This window comes from Fusarium keratoplasticum, chromosome 12 (genome assembly GCF_025433545.1).
Source record: "Fusarium keratoplasticum isolate Fu6.1 chromosome 12, whole genome shotgun sequence".
NCBI classification, from domain to species: Eukaryota; Fungi; Ascomycota; class Sordariomycetes; order Hypocreales; family Nectriaceae; genus Fusarium; species Fusarium keratoplasticum.
The window spans coordinates 1,169,449-1,189,414 of NC_070540.1; the positions used below are offsets into that span (position 1 = coordinate 1,169,449).

At 50.7% G+C, this 19,966-nt stretch overlaps 7 protein-coding genes across 7 annotated transcripts; 4 read left to right on the forward strand and 3 right to left on the reverse strand.

Moving 5' to 3' along the window:
• Positions 1-431: 431 nt before the first annotated feature.
• On the forward strand, positions 432-2,376 carry NCS57_01399600 (Fungal-trans domain-containing protein; the record flags this gene model as incomplete). The annotated part of the gene is made up of 3 exons (XM_053063613.1): positions 432-1,097; positions 1,167-1,415; positions 1,486-2,376. 3 exons carry the CDS (start codon positions 432-434, stop codon positions 2,374-2,376), a joined length of 1,806 nt encoding a protein of 601 aa, XP_052906946.1.
• Positions 2,377-4,858: 2,482 nt separating this feature from the next.
• NCS57_01399700 (ZnMc domain-containing protein) lies at positions 4,859-6,597 on the forward strand (the record flags this gene model as incomplete). Its single annotated transcript, XM_053063614.1, has 2 exons — positions 4,859-5,170; positions 5,224-6,597. 2 exons carry the CDS (start codon positions 4,859-4,861, stop codon positions 6,595-6,597), a joined length of 1,686 nt encoding a protein of 561 aa, XP_052906947.1.
• A 304-nt stretch (positions 6,598-6,901) lies between these two features.
• Positions 6,902-8,122, reverse strand: NCS57_01399800 (uncharacterized protein; the record flags this gene model as incomplete). Its single annotated transcript, XM_053063615.1, has 2 exons — positions 7,107-8,122; positions 6,902-7,055 (listed from the first exon to the last, which is right to left on the reverse strand). Exons 1-2 carry the CDS (start codon positions 8,051-8,053, stop codon positions 6,902-6,904), a joined length of 1,101 nt encoding a protein of 366 aa, XP_052906948.1. The 5' UTR covers positions 8,054-8,122.
• Positions 8,123-11,526: 3,404 nt separating this feature from the next.
• On the reverse strand, positions 11,527-13,199 carry NCS57_01399900 (uncharacterized protein; the record flags this gene model as incomplete). The annotated part of the gene is made up of 3 exons (XM_053063616.1): positions 11,527-12,438; positions 12,483-12,827; positions 12,876-13,199. 3 exons carry the CDS (start codon positions 13,197-13,199, stop codon positions 11,527-11,529), a joined length of 1,581 nt encoding a protein of 526 aa, XP_052906949.1.
• A 624-nt stretch (positions 13,200-13,823) lies between these two features.
• On the forward strand, positions 13,824-14,260 carry NCS57_01400000 (Dioxygenase-N domain-containing protein; the record flags this gene model as incomplete). Its single annotated transcript, XM_053063617.1, has 2 exons — positions 13,824-13,943; positions 14,093-14,260. 2 exons carry the CDS (start codon positions 13,824-13,826, stop codon positions 14,258-14,260), a joined length of 288 nt encoding a protein of 95 aa, XP_052906950.1.
• Positions 14,261-15,698: 1,438 nt separating this feature from the next.
• NCS57_01400100 (uncharacterized protein) lies at positions 15,699-16,651 on the forward strand (the record flags this gene model as incomplete). Its single annotated transcript, XM_053063618.1, has 2 exons — positions 15,699-16,042; positions 16,096-16,651. The coding sequence occupies 2 exons, from the start codon at positions 15,699-15,701 to the stop codon at positions 16,649-16,651; spliced, it is 900 nt and encodes a 299-aa protein (XP_052906951.1).
• Positions 16,652-17,881: 1,230 nt separating this feature from the next.
• On the reverse strand, positions 17,882-19,664 carry NCS57_01400200 (uncharacterized protein; the record flags this gene model as incomplete). The annotated part of the gene is made up of 6 exons (XM_053063619.1): positions 17,882-18,076; positions 18,129-18,139; positions 18,192-18,339; positions 18,389-18,727; positions 18,782-19,274; positions 19,333-19,664. The coding sequence occupies 6 exons, from the start codon at positions 19,662-19,664 to the stop codon at positions 17,882-17,884; spliced, it is 1,518 nt and encodes a 505-aa protein (XP_052906952.1).
• Between the last annotated feature and the right edge of the window lie 302 nt (positions 19,665-19,966).

The window sequence follows — 19,966 nt, forward strand, 5'->3', positions numbered from 1 at the left end:
GCTAGCCCGCATTGCAACCTCAGCCACCATCCCTGATGGTGCTTCAACTGAACGATCCTCCTTCATCAACCTCCCGAGGAATGATATCCACTCTCCATGTCGTCGGCATCTTCTCAGTCAAAGAAGAGGCGCTGCCCATACACGTCGGTCGCCTGGTCTGTGACCCTCTCATGCTTGCTTCAATCCTTGTGACTGCGTGCTAACTGGCGGCGTGAAGCGACAATTGCAAGCGTCGCAAAACAAAATGCAGCGGAGGCAAGCCTTGCAAGAGCTGTGGAGATAGTGGTGTCTCGTGCGTCTATGAGCGTACGACTCGGTTCCGCTCCGGTGGCCGTAGCCCGTGAGTGCCCGTCCCACGTCTCTAGAGATTCCGAATCGGCGCCGACTTCTGCTTCATCCGTCGCGTCGCGCCGACCTCTTGCTTTGGCCTCATGCTTACCGTCGCACTTAGAGCCGAAGTGAAATACACAAGACCGCGGAAATCACCCAAAGAGAGCCAGCCGAGTCCTGCTAGCCAAGGAACTGACGGGCCAGTCATCAGAACATCTCAAAGCCTTCCGTCGCCCACGTCGCCTACTAGGCCAGGCGCATCAGATTATTACTTGACCCTTGCACGGCAACGTCTCACAGCTATCAGTCCAGATGGAAGTGTCCCACAAGAACAAGATCACGATGTAGAGCCAGCTGGAATGGTCCGCATGAAGTTCCTCGTTCAACAATGCATCAACACCACTGGAACCTCTTTATCAACACTCTCACTGAGTGACTGGATGCAGGTAATTCAAGTCTATGAGGACGAAATTGGCCTTCAATACCCGTTTCTTGATATCCAGGAACTACAAGAGACGATACGTTCCACCAAACAAGGGACCACACAGGGGCGTTCCGAAAGACATGACGCGCATATCTCGGGGCGTCGATACCAGGAGCGCCTTGACGACATTTTAACTCTCATTTTCTATACTGTATCGATTTTGGCCGACCCTGCTTCAGCTGAAAGGTCCAAGCCCTCTGTTGAGTCTATCTACGGAGGTGCTGTTGCTCGGTCCCAGCTCGGAAACCTAAACGAAGATGATCTGGTCTTGATAATCTTGGGCGTAAGTTTTGCCAAGGCTAATCTTATGATGAGAAAGCTATCAGCGGGGCATGTAATAACATGAGCACAGAGCATATTCTTCTTTCTCGGGGATCAAGAGATTCTGGCCTGGAGAGGAATCGGTATGGTGTTTCGACTGCTCCAAGAGTTGGAAGACACACCCGACAAGCTACAGTCTCGTGTATTACCAAATGACAAAGGAGTGATAAGTCCCGAGTTCTACTGGTCGGTGTACACCCTCGATCGACGATGGAGCTTTGGAACTGGTCTGCCGTTTGCAGTTCAAGACTCGGATGTCAGATATCGTCCAAGCTTAAAGGTACGTCTGCCTTTTTTATCACTGAGCACTTGGATTTGGGATGGAAAAGTAACACGTATGGGACATCTAGGACAATTCCCTCTCTTGTGGCTACCTGAAGTCGATGGTTGCATACTGCGAAATCTCGTCCGAGGTCCAGAAATCGATCCTTGAGACACCGCAGTCTATCGTATCAGGGTCTAAACGCGATTTTCTCAACTTCCGAGTCGTACAATGGCAACAAAACCTACCACAGGGTCTTTGCTTTTCTGGTATTGACGACAAGTTTGACCCAGCCAAGGAAAAGCGCGGAGAGTACAAGATGCGTCTCGCTCTTTATTTGAGGGCCAACCAAATGCGCATCATCATTCACAGAAAGTTCATGGCGCGCTCAGAGCTGAACACGATTGACGCGACTGAAGCGAATGTCATGGCTTCAATCACTCGAGACTCGATCAGGGTCTTAATGCAACTGGCCCGGGATACGGACATCTACATTGCCCAGCAAAAGACGTTTAACCACTTTTTAGAAACCGCATTGTCGTCTCTTCTCTTGATAATGTGCTCTACTGAGGACTTGAAGAGGTTTTCCTACCTTTCCGATGTTGTGGAGGCACTGGAGCTGGTCGAACAGCTCGCAAGTCAGTCTGCTATTATGCAAAATATGTGGTGCAAGATGCAGAGCATCAAAGAAGCCATCAAGGATATCCAGACTAAACTATCTGGTGAAACATCATCACACTGCGGTCAAGCCGACAAGGAACCTCACGAGGCTGGCGTGGTGGAACAAGAACCACAGATCGCGATTGGGCCGATGTCTCCCACCGAGATGATGATGGTCGCCACCGCCATCCCGCCAGCACCTAATTTGATGGAAGAATTTGACAGCTTTGAAGCTTTGGAGGAAGCTGGAGGACTCAATTTTGCAAATTTTCCAGAACTTGGGCAATTCTTGCAGGAGTATGAGAACTTTTATTTTTGATAACAGTTCGGCACTTGAATCGAATGAAATATTTCATTGCATACTCCGCACATGCCCTCAATAAGACGATATTCTAATTAAAGGCTATCCCAGTTATGCGCTTAATGGTAGCAGTCCAAAACTTTAGCCCAATCATTGCCCACTTCAACTGCCGCTCTTTCAAAATGCAACCGACACCAAGGTTTATGCACTTAATGAGGCATTGAATGCCAGGAGCACATTGTCCAATCACAACGACTTCAATTTCTTTCTTCAAAACAATCATGCGACACCAGCCTTTATCATGTTCGCCAGGCCTCGCTTGCCACGCCCCAATGCGACCCGCCAATACAAATGCCCAAGTACCTTAGCATGGCGTCCAATCCAGACGACGACTCGATTTCGTTACTTCTCCGTAAGAGGCCGGTCAGAGACACACGAACCGGCTACTCTGGCATGGCTACTGGGATATGGCGACCAAGTCCAACCATCGGGCGCTCCATGGCCTGACCTGTCCGAGTTGGTATTAGAAAATTCCAACCTCTCGCTCAGAAATGTTCGGTTTCTGAGCATCGACATTGACGGGCTGCACCAAGACAAGGCGGGCATCCGCCAGTTTGACATTGGCGTATCCATCCTTGACGCTGAACAGGTCCACAGGCAGCTTAGGCTGCCATCGAGCCCTCGCAAAAACCTAGCGGCCCATCTTGTTAAATCCCGCCATTATATCGTCGAGGATCCCAAGCATGGTAGTGGGAGACGGACAACATTCTCGTTTGGAGGCTGCAGGGCCATGTCGTTGCCAAGATTGAGACAAACGCTTAAGGACAAAGTAGGAGGCCGGAACGTGGTGCTTGTCATGCACGGGGCTGCGACAGAGGTCTCAGTCATGAAGAGCTTGAACATCAACCTGAACCCCGTCTTCACCATCGACACTACCACAGCTGTGCGGCATCTATTCCAAAGAACCAATTTAAAGTGTCTCCTCAAGGAATACGAAATTCCACATGAGGTCTGGAACCTTCACCATGCCGGGAATGACGCCCACTTCATACTACGGGTCCTGCTCATGATCGCCGTACGGCACGTCCGAACCAAGCTGGGTGGAGAGCAGCTACCGGACTGGGTGCCAATTTTTGAAGCAATCGCCAGATCTCCCAAGCCAGGGGTCGAAGAAATGCGGAAAGAAGGGCCGTTGAGGATAACTCCAGGAGATAAGGAGAGGAAGCAGATGGAACGAAGAAGAGAAACACTAGAGAGAATAGGAAGAAGGTTAGAGAAGCTCTCAAGAATCAAAGAGGAGAAGAAAATGAAGCTGTCAAGAATCGAAGAGGGGAAGGAGATGATGCCGTGGAGGAGGGTTCAGCCGACATTGCCAGACTGCGACGCCATGAGCCCTTCTTGGGCTGACCATTACACCATAAGCCAGTATGGCATGTTGCCTTGATGTTGAGGATCCTGATCCTGACAAGCTGCATGGCCGTTGGGATTTGTGGTAGTTGACGGTCTGATCACTTTAGAAGGCTTTGTTCTGTATGAATACATGTACAATCGTTGCAAGCTTACATAGCACAATGGTGATACTGATACGCAAAATGAGCCTCATCAGTGAGTAAATCCGGGCTTCTAGAAGGCAACAATGACCTGATATCACGTTGAGTAACCTTGAAAACGAACGTAGGGGAATAGAGCTGACGCCTGGTTTGGCTGGAATAAGTTGTGTGACTTGGAATAACGGTTAGTCGACCAGCGCCATTCTAGGCAGTGCTGTTTTGTGCAACAATTTCCGCATGTGCCATGGAAAGCTAGATAAGCTGCCACACCTCAGAAACCTCCGCCATTCTGCGGTGTACCGTTGTGGTGCCCAACGCAAGGGAGCTGACGGTAGGTAAGCGGCGTCCGCGTCAAGAAGGTGTGCTAGAGGATGAAAGTGACATTACAGAATGTTTGGCAAGGGCTATCAACCAGCGGCTGAAAAGAGAGCAGGTCATTAGTCTCAGCAGGTGGAATTAAGGCCTGGCGCTGGAGACAGTTGAAGCCACAGCCTTTGATGACGCATCATTAACCCACGGGAGGATGCACGAAGCATCCTATTTGGCAATAAATTACTTCTTTTCAGCTCGTTTCTTCGAGAGTAGCCTGCTACCTCGTTGAGTGACCTGTCTCATCTGTTGCGGGGAAGTGTGTCGCTGCCAGCGCCACGGCGTTCAGCTGCATGTTGTCCTACCCAGTAAAGGTCACCACCACCATCAGTTGATGGCTGAGACCGATGGTTCTCGATCGCTGATTATCCTATGATTCTCAACATAGACTGAGACAGCATCTTGACCGGTTTTTAAGCCAGGCAGCCACGATGCTTACGGGCTGTGATTCTGGACCTTGGTAAGGCGATCTACTATGTGATATTACGGTTGCCAAGCTATAACTTCCCGCATCTTGACGGAGGTTTGAACTTTTTGTCTTAGGATAAATAGACCAATTTCGCGACCAGAACAAGCTCACAATGACAAACTCGATCAACCCACCAGAAGACCTCATCAAAATCACTTGCCCCAAACCCCTCATTCCTGCCATGGCTTCCTACGGACCCATCTGCTTCACCAAGATTCTTGGTGTGCGTGATGAGGATGATATCCCCCCCAAGGAGAGCGTGGCCAACGCAGTCTCTGAGAACCCGCGCAATGGATCGCTCACTTTGCCTCCAGCTCCGACTGCACCTGGGGGACCTCTCGGTCTTGCCATGGTGACTAGGAAGTTCTGGTTGGCTGGTCGCAATTTGAAGATTGGTTTCCAGGGAGGCTCTACCTGGCAGAAGGTTGGTCTCTCGCCCGTAAAATATTGACTGTTATATCACTAACAAGATTGCAGGACAAAGTCAAGAAGTATGCCCCAGAGTGGTGCCAGTACGCCAACATCAAGTTCACCTTTGTCAACTCGGGAGAAGTCGACATCCTCATCTCCTTCAACCCTGGCTCAGGCTCCTGGTCCTATCTAGGGACAGACAGCTCCTGGTTTAGCTCGCGGAACCGTCCATCCATGAACCTCGGCTGGATCAACGACAACACCCCCGAGGATGAAATCAAGGGCGTCATTCTCCACGAGTTTGGCCACGCCATCGGTGCCATCCATGAGCATGAGAGCCCGTATGCGAACATCCCCTGGAACAAGGAACAGGTCTACAAGGACCTTGGTGGCCCTCCCAACAAGTGGGACAGAGCCACTGTTGACAACAACATGTTCACTCTCTACTCGCTTGATGAGACTCAGGCTAGTGATTTTGATCCGGACAGTGTCATGCTGTACTACTTCCCTGCCAGTTGGACCACCGATGGCAAGGGCACCAAGCAGAACAACTCCCTGTCCGCAACCGACAAGGCCTACGCCAAGTTTTCGTATCCTGCTGATGCCTTTGATGCTGGGCAGTTCAACACCATGGAGGTTCGCCCTTGGGACAAGCCTCAGGCAAACAACGACAAGGTCATCTACTACCAGACGAAGTATGACGCTGTCCCTGAGATCCCACTTGGCATCACGTCCCTCGACATCAGCAAGGATGCCAACATCCGCATCAGAGCTCTCGCCAATGACCCAACCACCGAGAAGTTCAAGGCTTCTCTTCAAAGCTGGGCAGACACCACGCTCTACTCAGCCTCCATGACCTTCTTGGAGAAGAGTTCCCGCTTCAGCTACATACAGACCGGCGTCTACAACACTCAAGAGACCCGTCCCTGGAACCAGCCCCAGTTGACCCAGTCCAAGCGCATCAACTTCAAGACACCCTTCAAGAGCCCACCCAAGGTCATCACCTGGCTGCAGTCCCTCGACATGGACAAGAAGAAGAACTGGCGCATCAAGGTGTACCCCACCGACATTGACGCCAAGGGCTTCACCATCCACGCCGACTCATGGGCCGACTCGATCCTATACAGCGCAGGCGTGACCTGGCTCGCCTACCCAGCCGACCAGCAGGGAGTTGCGAGCGGCAAGTTCAGCACGCAGGATGTGCGCCCGTGGGACAAGCCTCAGCACGAGAACTCGGGGGTATTCAATTTCCAGCAGCCGTTCTCCAAGGCCCCCAAGATCATCATGGCGATTGACACGCTGGACTACGATCACAACAAGAATCTGCGAGTGAGGCTGAGCACGTCTTCGGTTACCAACACGGGGATCACATGGCATTTTCAGAGTTGGTGGGATAGTGTCATGTACGTTGCTGGTGCTTCGTTCCTTGCTTGGACTTGAGCGCATTCAGTGAGATACGAGAAAGGGAGGGAGACTTGAAGTATGTTGGGGGGGGGGGGGGGGGGGGGGGGGGGGGGGGTTTCTGCGAAACAAATTGAACTCGGTGAAATGCATGCATATTTATCTTGGACCCCTGCCCAAGCATGTGAGGCGCAAGTCAAAGCGATATCCATGACCTTGATCAGTTTGGTACAAAGCTGTTGTTGGGAATTCTCCGGGTTGTCATCTTTTACACAAGACAGGTCAAGGCGCCTGTGTGACACGTTGAGAATTTTTGCATTCGATAACACCGAGAGTTATAGCCTCAAACTACACGATCCTTCATGATTGAACCTAAGGTCAGGCTAGAAGACCTCTCTCCGTAGTAGTGCCCATACTTGGACTTCATCTTGACAACCTTGATGAAGGTCTCGGCTATGATCCGCACAACCCTCTCAGTTGGATGTAGATCATCGTACCTACCACAAGTCAGATCATCAACCAGCGGACAAACACCTCTGTTCACTTACCAGAAGAAACTTGAGAGCGGGAATGAGGAGTCAACACAATCCTCGGGAGCCGCACCCTCACCTGGACAGGAGTGATATACCCCAGTAATGTTAGCAGGATAGCTCAAGTAAGCGCCCGGATCTTCCAAGATATCCCTCAGCAACGCGTTGACATCAAAGACAGTCAACGATGCTCCAGGCCAACGCTTCTTGATGGTATGCTCCAGCAGCCCACCCTGCTCGAGCATCGTGTTGACGCTAGTTGCATACTGACGGAGCTTGGAGTTATACTGCGTAACATTGTACTCGTATTTGCCGGGCCAGTACTGACTGTGTTCCGGTCCACCAAGTTCAGGAAGGGCATAAACAGGCGCGTGCTCCAATGGAAGCATGTTGAGTACGACAAAGTGGCGTCCGCCAGCACTGTAGACCCCGTCGAAGGAATTCCACGTGCAGTCAACAATATCAGGCAAGGTAGCACCAGGAGCCATAGAGTCGGAGAGAAAAGCATCCCAGCCGAGGTCGTTAGTGCCAATCCACAGGGCATAAACAGTGTTGTCTGGCTTTCGGTCGGGAAACATGCCGTCAACAGCGAGGTCTTGTTGAAAGGCGGGAACTTGGTACTCGAGCACAGTTGGGACTGTCCAGTTGTAGCCTGCAAAGGTTTTCGTCGCAATTTTGGATGAGCAGGTAGCTCCTCCGACACCATAGTTGTAGTATTCGGCACCGCTGAGATTGGCCACGAGTCGTCCCCAGGCATAGCCGCCGCTCAAGGTCTGGTTGTTGGGAGGGAATCTTGTTCCAGGCGGAGGCGCCTGACCATCGTGTTCCATGAAGTACAGGATTCGAGTCTCGTCTGTGAGACTGTCGCCGAATGTGACGAGGTTGGTCATGCTCCGGAGACCACATTGGGGCTTGGTAGCCACCGCTACCGCAGCCGCGGCGGAAGCGGCTAGAAATGGGCGCATGGAGATGGGTATAGACCAAGCTAAAGAATCATAAGAGATAGGCCACACGAATGGAGTGCTTTGCCAGCAGTTTCAAGGTTGAAGCTGAGCAATTTTCGATCTCTTGAGTCGAAAACTTTGTGCAGGGTGAGAGCTGCATGGGGGCCCCATAGGGACACGCCTAGGCGCGCCTCCACTCGCGAACGCGTAGGCGTGCAGATTATGTCAGCCCTCAATTTGGCTTAAACCCCGCACAGCTGTAATTCCGAGTTCTGAGGTAGTTCTTAAAATCCTATAAACTCTACTACTACTACTGAGTACTAAAATCCTATGATCCCGAACGGTGAGGAATAGTTGATTATCTACCTGAATAAATAGCCTGCTGGGCCTCGCCATCTGCCGCTGCCGCCTCCCAAATATCACACATACCTCTTCTACTAGAAAAAAGGCATGCGTTCCATCTCCGTGGCTACCTGAGCCTCGACCCGGTCATCTTCTGCTTTGCTCCAATCTAGGTAGGCCATCATCTCCTCTTTTAGTCCAATCTCTAGAGCCAGTTGGCGTATCGCAGCGCTTGCCCATCTGCTTCCAATCGAGACACCACTGATAGCTTGATTTGTCATACCGCAGAGGTAGACCTAGCGCCCTCCGATATTGCTGGTTGGTTTTAATACTGCCACGAGGCTGCGCCTTGTACCAGGCATCTCGAGCAGCAACATATCTCTGATAGATAGCCCGCGGGTCATCATACCTAGGTGCCGGCACCATCCTTGCCTGAGCCGACGGTGCTGATGATGATGCTGCCGGCACTGTACTGTCTGTGTCGTCGATACTAACAACAATGCAGCTAGCACTATCCCTGATTGGCCTTGCCTGCCCTGATGACCCTGAAGACATTGGTCTTAGAGCTTCCCCTGCCTGCAAAGATGGTGCTGATGAAGATGTCGTCGGCACTGGTCGTACCTGCCCTGATAATGCCGACGGCAACGCCGCTGGCATTGCCCCTACCTGCGCCGACGATGCTGACGACTGCAAAAGTTCCTCGTATCGCTGAGGGCATGCCTTTGAAGTCATTCTATGACCTACTTGGTGGCATCTGCTGCATTTGGGTTGTGCCTTTGGCCGTACTGTTGCCTGAACTGCCTCGAATGCACTTGGCTCTCTCTGGGTGCTTGATTGCGGTCTACCAGTAGTCGAACCGGCGGCTATTCGATCAGGTCGATGCCGAGGCTCTAGTAGTAACTGATGAACACCATGGCGATTGAGGTGCCAATGCGTGTGAAAATGCTCTAGGCGAAGGGCTTGACCTTGTTCTTGTAGAGCCTTGAGAGTATGGGCGCAAGGGAGGCCGTGAGATCGAGAGAATGCGCCGGTGCAACTAGGCAGGTTTTCTTTCAAGAGCAGCTTCCGCTGTTCTTCAACTTTGCGTAAAGCTTCGTGAGATACCCAGCCACGTATGGCACTATATAGTGATCCAGAGAGCTCAATTGGTATTCTCATTTGCTGTCTCGCTTGGTTGGATCGCAGTTCGGCTAATTGATTAAGAAGCGCATGCTTCATAGCCCTCCAAGCCTCGAAGAGATCCAGCGTAGATTTCTTGAGGTGGCTCTTAAGGAGCCCATGGATACCCTCAACCCGCGAGGTAACTACATTACCAAAATGAGGGTGCTGATCAACCCAAGCCTTCACCAGCTTTTCCTTGTATGGATCGAGCCAATTGGCCTTGATATAGCCAACCTCTTCAATGTATTGCGGTAGGTAGCGCCTTTCAAGCTCTTGTACGCGCTGATCAAAGGCCTCTTCGTCTGGTGACTTCATAATTGAGTGCCAGTGGTTGAAAAAACTCACTCCAATCGCTCAGACCCTGCTGATAGGCCTCCGATCCTTGTTGGTGGCGCACGAATGTCGGCTGGCAATAGCGGAGGACTGCCTTGTTCGCGTGCCATAGGCATAGCAGCGAGATTGAAGATGGAAAGCAGATCTCTGCGGCGTTCATACAAGCCTTATCGCGGTCTGTTAAGATAACAGATGGAAACCTTGTATTGCAGAGTTCATACAGGGACCTGAGCCGGTCCAAGGCCCATAGGTAGTCCTGCTCAGTCTCGCCACTAAGGAATGCAAAGGCGATGCAGAAGGATCGCTGGCAGGCATCAACGCCAATCATATCAAGGAGTGGCATCCCATATTTGTTCGTCTTGTATGTGCAGTCCAGGAAAAGTAGGTCTGGATAAGCCTGGAGGTATGCCAATGACTCTGGATGGGCGAATAACACTGCCGTGATTCGGTCATCTGAATCAAGCTGCATCCGGTTCCAGAACCCTTCCTTATCCAGCTGGTTAGCAAAGGCGTGTATAGTGCTCTGTCCCTCACACAGCTCTCGTTTGCTATCTGCGATACGATTATAGATATCTTGCTGGGTTGCAATGGTGTTCGAGTTCTGACGGATATAAGTCCTGATATCCTTTGGCGCTACCCCGGCATTCGTAAGGCGGCTGACTGTTGACTTGTCCGCATCAGAGAGCTGCCGATGGACTGGATGAGCCGATTTGTGCCAGCTTGGCTCGTGGTTGTGTAAGGAAAATCGGCTGTCTGGACGATGCCTTAAAGACCAGGTCGCCTTATCCAGGGATTCCTTCGCAATGATTGAGAACCGACAATTGGTTCCTCGTGTAGTAGTCTTGCGCTGGCGATCTTTTTGAGGCGCTAGGTGGACGACACCACCGATCACATGCGTATGTAACAATCTGCCTTCCACTAGTTGATCGCGAAGACCTCCCAGTTATGAATGCGTATCCTCTGGGTGCTGCCCATTCGTTGATAGCTGCGAGTAGAGCCTCTCGTGAATCGTATGTACCCTCCGGCGGGAGCACATCATCAGGAAATGTTGCTTGGGCCATAGCGGAAGCCCGCTCCTGGAGACTGTAGTTGTGTTCAGCAGTGGCAGCAACAGACGGAGCCCCTGAAACTGCGACTGTGGGGTTTAAGCCAAATTGAGGGCTGACATAATCTGCACGCCTACGCGTTCGCGAGTGGAGGCGCGCCTAGGCGTGTCCCTATGGGGCCCCAGCTGCATGTCTCGGCTTAGTTCAGCCTTGTCCTGCAGGGCATGCCAGGGTCGTATCTGGGTGAGATAAGATACGAAGAACTCTATTGTGAGAATTCCCATGCAGAATGACAGATCCGGAGAATAAGTGAACACTCCAAGGTGGTTCAATCATATGATTGGGCATTTTCTTTCTTCACCGGGGGCTCCACCAAAGGGGTCAGTCCAAGAGGAAGCGAGACTACAGACAGCTGTTCCTGTGGTAACCACTTCTTCGCATGACCTTGGTTTCACAAGTATCTGGAAGCCAATGACTAATAATTGAAGTAGTTCTAAATTGATAAATTGTTGTGCCGCTTATGCGCGTTGAGTGGCTACCCATTACAGCCCCTCTGTTGTCTTGAAGACAAGAGACGCGCACTCTCTATCAAGTATCTTGTTAGTTACACGTTCAAGCCTGCTGTCTTCGCTTCAAGTTGCAAATCAATCCTTCCTGTTGCACAAACCAAATATTCTTCGTGTGCCATTCGTGATCCGGACTTGGCAGCGATAACTCAAACCTCCTCAAGATCTCGGGAATAAGCTTGGCCATCTCCATGATGGCAATGTGCCTTCCGATACAGGTGCGTGACCCACCACCAAAGGCGAAGAATGACTGTTCCATCATCTTAAGCTGCTCCTCAGAGGTGTCAAGCCATCTCTCTGGTTCAAACTGGTCGGGATTGGGAAAGACTTCGGGGTCGTGCTGCGTGACCCAGGCGTTTATTCCGACAATGGTTCCTTCAGGGATCGGCTTGCCGCAGATGACGGCGCCACCAGCGGGTACGTGGCGTTCCAAGAGAAGACCGACCGATGGATGAATTCTAAGGCCCTCCTTAAGCACAGCCTGCATGTAGGGCAGATTCTTGGTAGAATCCTTGAAAGAGATGGGTGAGCTGAGAAGCCCAGCTGCAGCAGCATCATCAATCTCCTTGACTAGCTTCTGCATCTTTGCCGGGTTCTTGAGAAGGTCGTAAAACACAGCTCGCAGTGCAATAGCTGTCGTATCGGATCCAGCAAACACGTTGGTGCTTAGGTGAACGACGATGTCTCGTGTTGACATCTTTTCGGGGTTTGCGAGCTTGACGGCGAACCACTTGCTGAGCATATCCCCTTGCTTGTCGAGGGATTCGATGCTGAATTCTCCATCCTTCTTCAACTTGGAATCTTCATCAACATTGCCGATGACTGCATTCACCGCCTTGAGCGTAAAGGTGAGGACCTTGTTCCATCCTTCCATCGAGGGGAAGAGGATAGGAAGAAGTGGGTTGCCCATTAAGAAGTTGTGCCAAACTGGAACCTGGCCGATCGAGCTGGCATAGACCTGAAAAGGGTCAGAAAAGCTTCACAATGCAGCGGTGAGCTTACCAGCAGGTCCTCGATAGCCTGAATCATTCCATCTACATCTCCACCCTTCTCGAGAAACCCCAGCTTCTTGGCAAAGGTAATCTCGCCGACAACATCAAAGGTATAAAACTGAAGCCATTCCCCAAAGTCAACAGGGGTCGATGCGTCAGCATAGGCAGACAACTTCTCAATGAGCAAGTTGGTGCAGGAGTCGACAGCTGGCTCGTTCGTCAATAGTGTGGTGAGACTGAAGGCGTTGGCGACTGGCTTCTTGAGCTCGCGATGGTAGTCTTCGTCTCGGGTGCCAAACAAATTGACCTCTACTTTGCCCTTCCAAGTGATGGATTGAATAGGGTAAAACGCAGTCTGTCATCATAAGCATGGAAAGCAACACATAATCCCAGAGAGTCAAACCTTGGTGTAGCCAGACTTGAGACCATAGATCTTCTTGATCTCACTAGGGTCTGAGATGGACACATGGTTCGGGCCAATTCGCACAAGGGATCCATGTTTCCGATGAAGGTCGATCGCCGTCTTGTGAGCTTGTCCACTTCGCACATCCAGGTAGCGCCAGAGCCCAGAGTATGCCGCTAATGTCGGTCCAGGAAGAGTTCTCAGCCCGCGACGGAATTTGTTTCTGATCGAGTGAAGGATGAATACAGCGACGGCGAACAAGGAAATGTTCAAGGGAGTGAGAAACTGGACAAACGTCCGAAACATCTCAGATGTGTTGGCCATGCTGGCAAGTCTGATATCGGCGGCCGCAAGAAGACAGGTCTGTATTCGGACTGCAAGAGGCTGCAAGAATGAAACCTTGTTGCACGAAAGAAGTAATCTGGTATACACAAGAGAAGTCCTTACTCCCGTTGAAGTCTTTCCCGGACTACATATACTCTGGGGAAGACACGGGGAAGCCACCGTAAAGACCCCCGGTGATCCATAACACGGGGTGCATTAGCCCAAGGTGCGGAGTAAAAACCGCCACAAGATGCCGGCAGATCTCTCTAAACAGGGATAATTACAATGCCATTGCAGCGATTCGCTCCCTAGAACCGATAACGACATCGGGAACGGGGGGATCGACGTCGGGTTTCTCGAGGTTTGACAGGGAAGAAGGTTTCCGTGAGGGAGGGGTAACGACACGACTCGTTGGTTCTTAATTGGGGGAACTGAGACATTTCGACTCGCTTGCATTAGAGCGTGTCAGGAGAGTGCCACGTTTTATGTGTTGACGGATGCAAATTGACATTACTTGGTTTGAATGGTCATTATATTTTGGTTGTTAATTGCTTAATTGGCTTTGGGGTCATTTACAACATTATACGGACAGATATGGCCGACAAACCATAGGTGGGCGCCGCAATGGCCGACTTGACCATTGACAACATCACCCCCAATGCAGTCACAATCAGTACCCGTGCAGGAGATAAGCGCCTCGACTATGTGATGGAGCGCTCATCACGCATGTCCACGATTTCGCGCGTGAGACGCGTCTACCACGGAGGAAAGGAAAGCGGGACTCGATTTCTGAGTCCAAATCGGTCAAATCACAACCGATGTGAGGAATGTATGCGAACCAACAGCTGGGTCTAGCTCATCCATTGGCCCGAGACGCCACCAACACTGCATAGGAATCCATCTTACTGCCGGATGTGTTGGGTCTGTCCCTGCTCGTCGACTCGATAGATCACCCCAAGCCCGACAATTCGACTCAGGGATCGGTTCTTAGGCCGTTCCACACCCGCGATGACCCAGAGGTTCCCCATGGGGACCCCATATCTTTGAATGACAAGGACTAGCCACATTCTGCCTCTGCACAGTCAAGGAACTAAGGAAACCCCATCGAGGGCGTCAAGGTGGATGTCTGGGAGACGGACAGCAGTGACTTCTACGACGTGCAGCACTCTGATAGGCCGGAGCCAGCTGGTCGTGCTATTTTGAGTACTAATTCAGTTGGTAAACTCTAGTCCAAGGCCATTATTCCCGTTAGTTATCCAATCCCCGGCGGTGGGCCCGTCGGAAAGTTGTTGACGAGGCTCCATCGCCACTCCTAGCGACCAGCCCATATGCACTTTTTGTTTGTGAAAGATGGCTGGTATGATCTCATAACGTAGTGATAATGCAGTGCGATCTCAATTAGGTGGATTACATGTCGCTGACTCAGTGGACAGGGCTCTGTGCATCGACCCAGATCCGTACCTGAAATCGGATGCCGTCTTTGGAGTCAAGTCAAGCCTGATTGTCAAACCACAGGAGATATCAGAGGAATTGGCAAACCACTACAATATCCCACAGGGCATGAAATTATTGACTCACGACTTTGTTCTTATCACATCTGATGAGTCGACTAGGCCAAGGGACTAGAACGCCAGTGAGACTCGGCAACATCTTCCCGGCCCAGAGTGCGCTCTGGTAGACCACTTACCTGTACCCGACCAGGATTGAACAAAGATAGAGAACTTAGATTCACAAAACACTCCAAATGCTGTACTTCATGGGTTTTAAGAGCCATGATAGTTCGTCCACCCACCACGCTCTTACCATGCTATTCATGTTGATGAACAATGCCGAGTATCATCAGCGCAATCCAGGAGATCTCTAGGATATTTCCTGAGAACTCATTTCTATTGAAATCAACCATCAAAGGTCATGGGATGTTTAGTAACCAGGCAAAGGGCTTTCTGGTCCATCGGCTTCATAAGGCCGGTCTATCACGTGGCGCCCATATCCGAACACACATCCGTCTTCGGCTATGGGACTTGGTGTGTTCGGCTGTGGGCCGGAAAAGGCACAACCCTTGCTTTGACGACTTATCATCAAGGGACATGATAGTTTTGAGAACGAATACGCTCGGCATATCAAAGACTCTAAGTAGTTGACTTGTCGCAAGCAAGGTGGGTTCATGCCTTGGGTTGACATGAACGGGTGCTTCAGATATTTCGATCAAGCAAGCTGTTCTACGGCACAGCACTGTTCTTGGCAAAATTTCTGCCCTAGGGCGGTGCCCTGTGAGTTTAAGGTTTCGCTTCGATAATATTTCCACCGTCATCTGGACCATTATTGCGCTGTCTCTGCAAAAGCGGTTACGACACCAAGAATGAATGCTCCACCGGGAGCAGGGGGCGGCTAAGGACTTTTGCTCACCGACATATGGTGTAATAAATAATTCACTCACTCGACGATATCCTTCTCTATAGCGAGACATCAGACTCAAGACGCGTCTATCACCCAGTTATCATGTACAGTGAAGACCAGATCCAACAATATCTCGCCCACATCGGCTTCCCCTACGACAGGCATCCAGCTGATCGCTTGGAGTTTCTGACCGAACTTCAAAGACGGCAACTAGAGCGAGTACCATTCGAGAACTTATCACTACACTATTCGACCAAAAGAGAGCTCTCTTTAGACCCATATGATCTATTTGACAAGATAGCCGGCAGTTCTAGGGGCGGTTATTGTCTGGAAAACAACAACTTCTTCGGTCACATCCTGCGTTGCCTTGGGTTTGATTGCATTTACGTTGCCGCTCGTGTTAAGCGACCGGCACCGGATGCCAAAGGATCGAACTGGTTCGGATGGTAAGTTATGAGTTGACCAGGGGTCATATCGTATATGCTGACCTTGATCGCAGGAGCCATTTGGCTGTCCTGGTCACTATTCAGGAGCAACAATATCTCGTCGATGTCGGACATGGAAGCGCATGCCCAACGAAGCCCATACCTCTGGTAACAAATACCGTCATTTCTGGTATCCACCAGCAACAGCTTAGGCTCGAGTACAAGAGCCTACCAGAGCACACAGATAAAACCCAGCGGGTGTGGGTTTATTCTCACAGGGAAAATGATGAGTCCCCATGGGTAGAAGGATACTGCTTCACTGACCAAGAATGCCTAACTACGGACTTTGAAGTCATGAATCATTTTCCCATGACCAGTCCTAAGAGTCTCTTCACGCAGAACGTTCTTGCGCAGAGATTCCTGGCAGATGAAAACAATAGTGAGCTGATTGGCTCAGTTATCTTGTTCAGAGATCGACTCAAGTTAAATATGCCAAAGGTCGGAGTGACCGAACATATCTTGAAGAATGAAGCTGAGAGGGTGGTTGCGATTGAACGCTGGTTTCGGATACGGCTGGATGCCAAAGATAGGAGGGGAATTCAAGGCTCCCCAAATGAACTTGGAGTGTAGTGTTAGATAATGGTACCTTGATTAGAGTGGAAAGCAGGTTAGGCAACATGAAAACCAATCACTTGCATACTCTTGTTGGCAGTATCAATATGTCGCTCGAGCAATGAAGAGTCTTAGAACGGGCATCATTACTAAAGAGGCTATTAGCCACAATAGCAAAGAATGAAGTTCGAGGAATAAGTGTAACGAGAAAATAATGAAAAATGCGTGTCTTCAGATTGTTGGTGACTGACAGTAATGTGTCTACTGCTATCGGATCAAGGCCATATTCAGAGCTGATAACTGATCAAACCAGTTGGGACGGGAATGCGTGGCGCCCTGCCCTATGCATATCATCGGGGAACAGGAATTGTCATATCTTCACAGGAGAAGCCACTTAGTAGCACATGAGCTTCAGAATTGGCGCGTAGGTACGTCAAACAACAAGGCAACTTCAGTCAGTTGGCTATCTACGCGAAGAAGATATGTGGCTTATCTTGGTCACATACTCTTGATAACGACCGGGTATGTGCGAAATGTCTAGGATCCTCAGTGGGTGAATTCCCAAGCAATAGGAGTACCCAGTTACGCGTCCCTGGGAATTCCAAACCCAAGGTTCTCCCATCTCGTTACAGTCAAGATCTGCAAGTCTCACCCACCATACGGCTCAACAATCTGATAAATGACTCAAGTCAGCCCTCTGGTCCATCTCCAGCGGGACGGTGAAGCTCGAAAAGATCGGCGGACTCGCGGCCCGGGACAACGGATGGCATAGCTTTTTGAACCGAGCCGTAGCCATGCAACTGAGACATTACGCATCTCAGGGCATATCCCCACTTGAAGATGTGTTGGTGGTGAGAGATCGAGCCTCTACAGGGACTTGGTGCCCAGCTTACTTGTGTCAGCTATGCCCTTGGTGCATTCCTGCCGTGCCCATAGCTGTCTCAGATGCGCCCAGGACCCTTAATATCTTGTCTTATCTTGAAATACCCACAACAGGATGGAGCTGTCATATCATGAATTTCCCAGCGTAGGCTATCCGGCGGACCTCATTTCATCTCATATGCCAGAGAGGCAATCAGAGATCTTGCATGACAGGCTTGTCGGCGAGGGACAGTGGGACATGGAAGTACGATTGACGTGGGCAGGCGGGGGGTGAAAAATGAACCAAGGCTATCTAATTCCAATAATCTGTGGTTTCTCTTGATAGGCACGACTGAATATGCTGGATGTCGCCAGACCAAGCCGTTTCTAACCATCGCTTGAGGTACCCTTTCTTGGGCTGCACTTCACGTACGCTTTTCCTGTAGGGCGTCCTGCTCCGATCCCATCATAGCTAAGTCTCGGAAGTGCTTCATTGGATGTTTGGCCCTGGGCATTACACATCTCAAAGTCATATAAAGCCACCAGCATGACCGTGGGTACCAAAATGTTGAGTTTGGAGAACTAAGAGGTGTTAGCTTTGCGGCTCTGGCAATAGCTTAGACGTTCCTCCTACCCTCATAGCTGCTGTCCGGGAGTTAGCGCACACTTTACAAGTTCTGGTTGACCATGTACTTACGGCAGGTATGGTTTCCAGAGCCCCATGCAAGGAATGAATGGGGAGACTTTGAGCCCTCGGCTCGGTTCTTATCATGTCGACTGGGATCCCATTCAAGAGGATTTTTGTATATGGTAGGATCCATATGGACGTCCTCGACGGGGTAAACCTAAGAAATATCAGCAAACCCTCGAGTTGGAAGATGGTAATCGCTCTACCGCGAAGCTGTTCTGTGGAATAATAAAATCCGTGTCACCAACCGCGACACCCCTGTTGCTAATGTTCTTTCGCACAATTTGTCCTGCCATGACAAATCTCATCGTCTCTTTTAGAGTGAACTCGAAAAGAGGAAACTCTCTCTCCCAGTCTTTCAGCTTAAGACGCTGCAGCACTTCTACCACGTCTTCGCTGGGTGAGCGTCGATACTTGACAAGCACTTGATCAACTTCGGCTCTGAGCTTGGATCTCCAGGTGGGACTTTTAGCCAAGTAGCATACGTTCCATGCAGCGGTGATGCTTGTGTTGAGCACGCCTGCTAGGATGGCACCGATAACTGCCTGGAAACCCCGTATTAGTGAGCTTCCCTTCAACTTGCCAAGACCAACACTTACAAGGGTAATAACCGCGTCTTTGAACTCCTGGTCCATCATCATCTGCATGGCATCCTTCTCCTTCCTCCCAGTCTTGCGCCGGTCGGTGATGAAACCCTGGACCAACCAATGCAGTCTTGTGTAGGCCCAGGCCTTTCTCAGTTTGGACAGCGTCGGGAGCAAAGGAAACCATATCTCGAAAAGAGAAGAGTGATCAAGAGGCTTGTAGATGTCCCTCGTGCTGACCACCAGTTCTGGGTCGTTGGCAATGTCGTGAGTCCCGACCATGCGGTGAGTCAGTTGATACATGAGGTAGCCCATTTTGTTTACTGGGTCCCATGCTTCAGAGGGGTTTATGGAAGCGATGAATCTGCAACTATCGTCGATGAGCCGAGGCAGGTTGGATTCAATGTGCTCATCCTGCGCGCATCGCTTGAACGTGAGCAGTGCAAGTCGAGCATAACTGTTGGTGAGGCTATCAATCTTGAGAAAGCTTCCAAACAGAGTAGCAAATCTATATAGACGTGTTAGCACCGTTAATAAAGTTTGAGCGATATACAAAGGAACCATACCCGGCTAGGGCATTCAGCTTCCGTGATGTTAACAGGACAGTCCTTGCTACCTCTCCAGAAACAGAAACCATGTGGTGGGGGCCATGCCAGAAGCTAAACTGATTGTCTGGACTCTGTTCCTTTCCTTGCCGAAGGTAGTCGTTTCGAGACTTGGCAAAAGTTGGCGAATTGAGCCCGGCGTATCCTTTGAAGGGTCGAGGGGCCCCTCGAGGAGAGGTTAGACGACCAATAAGAGGTGTGACTGCCATCAAAGCAACAAGGATCGCAACCGCAACAAGTATGCGGTCTGCCTTGGACTGAAGAGCCGCAAGGCTGCTTAGAACGATGGCCATCTCAGATTCTCAACAAAGTTGCTCGTCGTACCGCTGGAGTGTCAAACGACGAGTGCTCTTGGATCGGAAAGAAGGGCGAGAAGACAGATGAAAGCAAGAAACGAAGAAATCAGGGAGCCGAAAATCTCTCACCACAACAACTGTTGGGACCACTGAGGGCCGTAAGTCTGATAATCCATCAATCTGTGATTCAGGCCGTAACTCAACCAACCAGCCCAACGGCGCTTAGGCATGTGCCGGAGGTCTCAGTCCGCCCCGTCTGAAACCTGGTCGCTTACGGGGCAATGCATGATTGACGATGT